At 52.7% G+C, this 8,394-nt stretch overlaps 1 protein-coding gene across 1 annotated transcript in view; it reads left to right on the top strand.

The window, feature by feature from the left end:
- Positions 1-1,417: 1,417 nt before the first annotated feature.
- ADAMTS7 (ADAM metallopeptidase with thrombospondin type 1 motif 7) overlaps positions 1,418-8,394 on the top strand; it is a 43,902-nt gene continuing 36,925 nt past the window's right edge. Inside the window, exon 1 of the mRNA XM_003784567.3 lies at positions 1,418-1,699. Within this exon, the coding sequence (XP_003784615.1) occupies positions 1,603-1,699 (97 nt within the window). The 5' untranslated portion in view covers positions 1,418-1,602. The remainder of the gene's footprint in view (positions 1,700-8,394) is intronic.

Here is an 8,394-nt window from a genome sequence, read left to right as displayed (position 1 = left end):
GCCAGTTTAGACACCTGCTCATGGTGGGGTGAGGGTAGGATGTAGCACTTTGAATTGTCCCTGTCATTGGGCAACAAGACCAGCTGCTGTGAGGGGCACAGGAAAAATGGTAGGTGGTTGGGTAGGGCAGGGATCAAGCAGTGCATGTAGCTAGGGAGGGAAGTAGGGGAAGCTGGGGGGAGCTGGCAGGTGGGGAGAAGAGGAAGGTGATGGGGGACTGGGGAAGAACAATACAGAGTGTGGTTGTGAAACTAGGGCCTCTGATCTTCAAATTTCCCAGGGGTGTCAGCTCTGATGAAGGATGACACAGTCTAGACTGTGGCCAAGAGAACTGGCCGCTGAGGTGAAGTGGAAGATCACTGGAGATGAGATGGAGGCGGTGGGTGGCCACATGCAGCGCAGGTCCCCAGGGGGATAGCAGGGTTTGGGGTGGAGAGAGAGCCAGAAGAAGTGAGGCTCCAGAGGTGAGGGAGAGTGCACAGAAGACTGGACCGTGAGAAAGTGTGGCCTGGGCCTCAGAGGAAGCTGACCAAAATGGTCCTGAGGGACAAGGTGGACGTCCTCAGGACCAGGTTTAGTGAAGGCAGGAGGTAGGGAGTGGGAGTACTCCTCGGAGGGGGCTCCTGGGAGCATAAGGGGAAGGGGAGCAGGAAGCCAGAGCCAGGGGTGGGGACAGAGGGTCCGTGTGTGAGACCGGGCTTGGCCAGCCTGCAGGCTCTTGGGGCCCCTGCTGAAAGCCTGTGGGCTCTGGCCTGGGTGAGGCTGCACTCCCCAGCTGTGAGCTGAACTCTACTCTGCTCCAAACAGACAGCCACCAGGAAAGGAGTCCAGAGACTCTGCCTTGAGTAGGAAACGACTGCCCATTCAGGGAAGACCTCTCTTTAGAGCTTCGAGGCAGAATCTACCTCTGGATCTAGGGGAAGCGTGGCCCAGCTGCCCTGTTGAGTGACCCTGGGCCCTCAGGAGGCTCCGTGTCTCCTCTTTTGAGGGGCAGACTTGCCTAGCCGGAGAGCAAAGCGAAGGGCGCCTCCTGGAGATCGGCTTAGGGACAAGGCAGAAATTCTGGAAATCCCAGCTTCTTTGAGGAGCTTTGGGGTACCCGGGTCAAGAGGGCTTGAGTGGCCTCGGCCGCCAGGGGGCGCTCTCGGCCCAATGGGCGTCGGACGTCCGTCGGGGGGCGCTGCGGGAGCCAGGCCCGGGCCCCGCCCCTCGAGCTGCGGACCGCCGCAATGCAGGGGAGGACGCTCACGAGGGAGGGGCGAGCCTGGCGGGCTTAGGGCCGGCCCGGGGGCGGGGCAAGGAGCCCGATGGGCGGGGCGGCGGCGCGCTCCCCCCTCCCTCCGTCGCCCCTTTCTTTCTTTCTCTCCTTCTGCCTGTCTCCAGTTTTCTTTGCCTCCGCCGCCGGCCGAGGGGGCGGGCCCTGCAGCCTTTGTTGCCCGCGGACTGAGTGCAGCCGTCCACTGGGCCGGAGTCGGGGCTGGGACGCCGGGAGCTGCACGCGGGCTGGGCATGTACTGAGCCGGACCCGGGACCGAGCAGCAACCGAACGGGACAGATAAGAGCGTGAGCGCAGGGTCGCCCGGCGGCCCCCGGGCTCCGGCCATGCCCGGCGGCTCGCGTCCCCGCAGCCCCGCGCCGCTGTGGCGCCTCCTCCTGCTTCTCTACGCTCTGGAGCTTGGCTCCTCGAGACTCGCACCAGGTGGGTGGCTACCCCTGCCCGACCTGCCCTGCCCTGCCACCCCACCCCTCGCCCAGCTGCGGTTTACCCGCGTCTCACTTTTGCGGACCTCGCTTCTGCCCGGCTTCTCCTGAAGCTAGTTGCGTCCCCCACTCCCCTGCTGTTAGGGACTCGGGTGGGCTCGTTCCGACTAGGGGGGCGAAACTGCGTCTCTAGGGAACCTTCCCCAACTCCAGACTCAGCTATGGATCCTGCCTGTCGCCTGGAATAAGTCTCTTCTGCACTTTGGGCCCCAGTTTGCCCACCTCGGGTGCAGCAGTAGGAGCATCGCTTTCTGAACTCTGGTCCGAGGGGCTGCGCGGAGCGCTGTGTGCCCGTCGAGGACCTGCCTCCTGAGTGTGTATGGCTTGCCTGGGAAGCGGGCTGGCCGGGACGCTGCGGGCTCCCGCGCCAGGTCGCAGGACTACACGGTTCCCTCGCCGCGCCCCCGGTCCCCAGTCCCGGGCCAGCGCGTCTGGACGCCCGGCGCGGCCCTCGGTGGTTTAGGGGCCGGGTCTTGCGAGGCCATTGCACTTCCTGCCTGTCCCTCCCCCAAGTGCGAAGACGCCGGGAGCGGAGCCGGGAGCAGAAGCTTCTTTCCCCTGCCCGGGATAACTCCCTGCCTGGCCCGGCCGGCCTTCGACGAGCCTCTGGCCCGCGTCCAGACTCTTGTTCGGTCGCGACCTGTTGGGCATCCGCGCGCTTGGAGCAGCGGAGGGTGTAGGAGACCCCTGGCCGGGTGCTCAGGAAGCTTAGGGTCTGCTGGGGCTGGTGGACAGAGAGAAGAGCCCATGCAGGCCCGGCGAATGGAAAGCTTGGAGGGGGGAGGGGCCTGCGGCTGGACTGAAGGATAATGAACTCTGGATGGGCTGGAAGAGCGTGCAGGGTGTGAGGGCGTCCCAGGGGAGGCTCAGTCCAAGACCCAGTTAGGCCTGCTTACTGAGATGGGGATCGACCTGCCTCCCCAGTAGAGGGATTGTGGAGGAAAAGCTTCTGGGCTGGAATGTGGGGGGCATTTAAACATTGAGAGGAGCAGCTCATGAAGTGTTTTAGGGAGGTTTGTTCTAGCAGCCATGGGCAGGGAATAGAGAGAAAGTGAACATTTAGGAGCACCTACTATGCGCCAGCCTCGCCTGTTCTAATTTCTTATCATCTCAACATCAGACCCTGTAAGGCAGATGATAGGAAGTCCTTTCCTCATAGATGAGGAAACAGGCTCAGAGAGTAGAGTGACTCACTAGGACCAGACTCCTGGGTTGCCTCCATGAAACCAGTGTTTTCCCACTGTCCAGTGCTGGGGTTCAAAGAGGATGAGCCAAGTGATAGGAATGAGGGAGCAGGAAAATTGTTCCCCCAGCAGCTGCTGGGAGCCTGAATTTAGGTCCAGGCCTCTTGGCAGTTCTGGCAAGAATGGGCCATGGTGAAGGGGGTAAGCTGGTAGGATTCTTTTTAAGATTAAGTGAGATACTAAATGCCTTTGCTTAGTACAGGACAGAGTGATTACTATGTAGTGGCCATTATTTTAATTAGTCTGCCAGGTAGACCCAGTGGGTTTAGCAAGTCCTTGGTGAATCCTACAACTTAGACCTGCCTTTTGGGAATAGAGGCAGGCAGGCACCATTCCCCATCTAATATGGGCACGACCTCCCTGATGGAGTGTCTGTCTCTAGTGTACGGCCCTCCCCATTCTGCACTCACTCAGGATTCCTGACCTGGAGGCTGCTGACCTTTTGGTCTTGTCTTGGGAGCCCTAGGATCCCAACCTGGGGCTCTTCCCACTGAATGTCCCCTTCTTTGAGACCAGATGGCACAGTGTGGGCTGACTTTTAGGAAATACATCCTGACTTTTTCTCCACCTGTGACAAACCCAAGGACTTGCCACGGTTGCTGGAACGGGGGCCCAGTTGTGTCTCCCTGCAGCCCCCATGCTCTACTGCGCATGCCAGCCCTATGTGTGTGTACTGCTGTGCACACCAAGACATGTGGAGGACCTGCGGGGAGTATGTGTGTGAAGCACACACTACCATTCCTTGGCATGAGCTGCAGGTCATCTGAAGGGCGGGATTGTAACTCAGGTTCTTAATAAGGAGGTGAGGGTAAACATAATGTTGGCATTTCTTTGGCAGAATCTCCAAAGTGACAGTTCTGTCTTGTAGAGGTGATGTGCAAAGTATTTAGCACCCAGGGTGGCAGGAGCTCAGTCCAGTCAGAACAGACCTCCTGACTAGGCAGAATAGACCTCAGCCAAGAACTGCTGGCATTCCTGCTGACAGGCACCTGCTGCCATCCCACTGTGGGTTTAGCTTGGCAGCTTTAGCTCTGATGCAAGTACTTACCTGTCAAGACACTGGAACCTGCAATTACCACTTGCTGGCACTGAGAGGCGCTAGTTTTAGCCACTAACATCTCTTAAGAAGGTCAATTATAGGTGACAGCGAAAGAAAGTTTTTAATTCACCCCTTCTGCTAAACATTTTTATTTTATTTTTTTTAGAGGCAGGATCTTGCTCTGTCACCCAGATTGGAATGCAATGGTGAGATCATAGCTCACTGCAGCCTCGAACTCCTGAGCTCAAGCAATTCTCCCCTTTCTGGATGCCAAGATGCTGGGGCTATAGGCATGCATGCCTGGCTAATTTTTTTCTTTTTTTTTTTTTGAGACAGAGTCTCACTCTAGTACCCTCAGTAGAGTGCTGTAGCTCACAGCAACCTCAAACTCTTGGGCTCAAGTGATCTTCTTGCCTCAGTTTTTCTATTTTTAGTAGAGATGGGGTCTTGCTCTTGTTCAGGCTAGTCTCAAACTCCTGAGCTCAAGCAATCTGCCTGCCTCGGCCTCCCAGATGCTAGAATTATAGGCATGAGCCACTGTGCCCTGCTATGCCTGGCTAATCTTTTATTTTTTTGAGAAACAGGATTCTCATACTGTTGCCCAGGCTGGTCTCAAACTTCTGGCCTCCTCTCATTTCTCAAAGTGCTGGACTTATAGGTGTGAGCCACCACACCTGGATAAAAATACTTTAGTTGCAGAACAATACATGTTCCTTATAAAAAAATTAATGCTGAACAGAGTAAGAAAATAAAAATTATTGCAATATAAGTGGCAACATCCTATAATTCTTTATTTTTATTTATTTGTTTTGAGACAGAGTTTCACTGTGTTGCCCTTGGTAGACTGCTGTGGCATCACAGCTCACAGCAACCTCAAACTCTTGGGCTTAAGCGATTCTGTTGCCTCACTCTCCCAAGTAGCTGGGACTACAGGTGCCCACCACAACACTGGGCTATTTTTTGGTTGTAGGTTACATTGTTGTTTGGCAGGCCTGGACTGGGTTTGAACCTGCCAACTCCGGTGTATGTGGCTAGCGCCCAAGCTGCTGAGCTACAGGCCTGAGCCTCTTCTTCTTTGTATATGTATATATATATATAAAATTTTTTTTTTTGCAGTTTTTGGCTGGTCTGGGTTTGAACCTGCCACCTCTGGCATATGGGGCCAGTGCCCTACTTCTTTAAGCCACAGGCGCCACCTACAAATATTTTATTAAGCCATTAGGCAAAGAGATAAAATGAGGTTTTGAAGAAATAACTAAGGCTCGGCGCCTGTGGCTCAAGTGGCTAAGGCGCCAGCCACATACACCTAAGGTGGCAGGTTTGAATCCAGCCTGGACCTGCCAAACAACAATGACAGTTGCAGCCAAAACATAGCCAGGCACTGTGGCGGGCACCTGTGGTTCCAGCTACTTGGGAGGCTAAGGCAAGAGACTCGCTTGAGCCCAGGAGTTGGAGGTTGCTGTGAGTTGTGATGCCATGGCACTCTACCCAGGGGGCAGCTTGAGGCTCTGTCTCAAAGAAAAAAAAAAGAAATAACTAAGAATACTTTAGAACTTTTCTTGCTAATTTTCAATTAGCTCACATTTGCCATGTGACAACTATTGTTGTAAGCATTTATGTACTAACTCATTTAATTCTCACAGCAAAAGAGAGTAGTTATAGTTAATATCATTGCTGTTTTACAGATGGAGGAGCTGAGATTCTGAGTGGTTGCATAATTCACCCATGGTCTCACAGCTTTGGGTAGCAGAGCTGGGATTCAAATTCAGGCAGTCAGCTCTAGAGAACACTAATCTGAATACTTTTTACCTGCAGGAGAGCTCTGCTTAACCCTGTTCACATTTCTGAACTTCATAGGATGCTTCTTTGTAAGTCGCCTCAAATTTCTGTCTTGCAGTATTTGCCCAAAGTCTGGAACAGGGATTCTTAATCAGAATGTACATCCCTGGACATATGAGTCCTTCCCCAGGGACACTTTTTCAAGCTCTTGGGGCCATTTCTCCTCAGAGGTTAATTCCTTAGTCACATAGGTGCTCCCTTCCCCAACCACATGCATTTGAGGATGACCTTCAGCTCGTTAGCTGATTGGCTGTGATTCTCCACCACCTGGAGCCAATGTCAGTACTCACTTTTTTTTTTTTGAGACAGAGCCTCAAGCTGTCCCCCTGGGTAGAGTGCCGTGGCATTACAGCTCACAGCAACCTCCAACTCCTGGGCTCAAGCGAGTCTCCTGCCTCCGCCTCCCAAGTAGCTGGGACCACAGGTGCCCACCACAACGCCCGGCTATTTTTTGGTTGTAGCCGTCATTGTTGTTTGGCGGGTCCGGGCTGGGGATTTGAACCTGCCACCTTAGGTGTACGTGGCTGGCGCCTTAGCCGGTTGAGCTATAGGCGCCGAGCCGTCAGTACTCACTTAAACAAAGCCTTGGAGTTGTAGCTATTGTCTTTCCATCTCTTTGTCATTTTCACCACCTCAAGATAGGCTCCATTACTCCTGTTTTCTGGCCTGGATTCTCTGAGCAGAAGTGGAAATTGGAACTCAGACATATGAAATGACCCAGGTCATATAACTATTAAGTGGCCCAGTTGGGACCCCCGTCTTGCTACTTTCAAATGCCTCTTGACAGTACTTTTTTTTTTTCACTTTGTCACCCAGGGTAGAGTGCTGTGGATCATAGCTCACAGCAACCTCAAATTCTTGGGCTCAAGCCATCCTCTGGCCTCAGTCTCCCAAGTAACTGGGACTATAGGAGTCTGCAACAACACCTGATTAATTTTTAGAGATGGGCTCTTGCTGTTGCGCAGGCTGGTCTCCAACTCCTGAGCTCAGGTTATTTACTTGCCTTGGCCTTCCAAAATGCTAGGATTATAGGGGTGAGCCACTGTGCCTGGTTGACATTGCATTGTTTTGTCACTCCTTTGTGTCTCACTTCACAAAACATATGCCTGGCTGAGATTCACTTCCAGATGCTGGTTCTCACTTCTACCTTTCCCCCACATCTCTGAGGGACTACCACATGGTGCCTGCTTCCCAGATGTCCTCCTTATCTCCATAGTTGAGTTTGTACCCACAAGTCAAGTGACATCTCAAGTGTATCCTCCTTGCTGAAGCTTTTCTTCATCCTAGTCTTTCCATGGTGTGTCCCCTCCCCTTGCTTCAGCCTCTTCAGGACCGTGCCGGGGTGGGGTGGGTCTGGGTGCCCTGTCCCCATGCTGCTGTTTCAAAGGCAAGCATGATGTCTCATACATTTTCCTGGACTTTGGAGCAATTAATGCTCCCTCACGATTAGTAACCCAGAGTCACATACCAAATGCCATGCACCAGGTAGGTAACATAAATGAGCGAAAAAGTCTGGTAGGGAGACACATTTTTCTTGAAATCTCTTGTTTTTCCATTTTTGTTAGAGAGTCAGTTCTTTACTGAGTGAGAAAAAACAGAGCCCGATGCCAGTGGGCTGTCCACACTCATCCTCAGGGTTGGGAAATGATAGGGAGGACTGGTGACATCTCAGTGAGCATAGCCCTCTCCTGGAAGGGTTCACTGCTTGACTCTAGTGCCTTCTGCCAGGTAGGAATTTAGGCCTGATGTGTATGGATGATAGATTTTTCAAGGAAAGCTGAAAACTGAGATTTTTGTATAAGATCATGTGATTCTAAAACACTGGTGATTGATTCAATATTTGTGGCAGCTGAAAGAACCCCCACCCAGGTTGACAAACAAAAGCAAGTCTGCAGGCTGTAGTTGTGGCATTGTAGTCCCAAATTCCCTTATTAGGTTGTCAGAGCAAGAAATCTCCTTAAATCTTCCAGCCCAGTGGTTTCCAAAGGCAAGCCCCTGAAATGGCTACATCAGAATCCCTAGGAAAGTCTAGAAAAATAAAGAAAATTCAGATTCTGGGGACCCATCAGAATCTTGGCTGGGTCCTGGGCACCTGCGTTTTTCAGAGCTCCCCAGCACTGCTGATGATCAGCCGGCTTCACTTCCAGAGGGGGGCTTCCTAAAACTTCTGATGATCACAGCTCCCTGTGGCTTCTGCTAGAAACACAGCTTCCTAGTCTCTAGTCCTGGCTTCCTAGAGATGCTGATGTAGTTAGTCTGAGATGAGACCTGGGAATTTGTTTTTGAGAAATTCTTGGGGAGTTGGAGATTCTGCCGCGGATACACCAGGATCATCATGCCTCAAGTTCAAAACACAAAAAAGCCTCTTGCATCTCAGATTTCTTGTTTAGCAAGTGAATCTTATAAACAGCTGGATATGTTGCCTGACAAACTAAGAGCGAACCTACTTCCATTCCAGAAAGAGGGCATCACTTTTGCTCTCAGAAGAGATGGCAGGTGTATGGTGGCCGA

The sequence above is a fragment of the Otolemur garnettii genome, unplaced genomic scaffold (assembly GCF_000181295.1).
Source record: "Otolemur garnettii isolate 467f Iridium unplaced genomic scaffold, OtoGar3 scaffold00011, whole genome shotgun sequence".
Taxonomy (NCBI): domain Eukaryota; kingdom Metazoa; phylum Chordata; class Mammalia; order Primates; family Galagidae; genus Otolemur; species Otolemur garnettii.
This window is presented reverse-complemented; position numbering and strand designations above follow the sequence as displayed.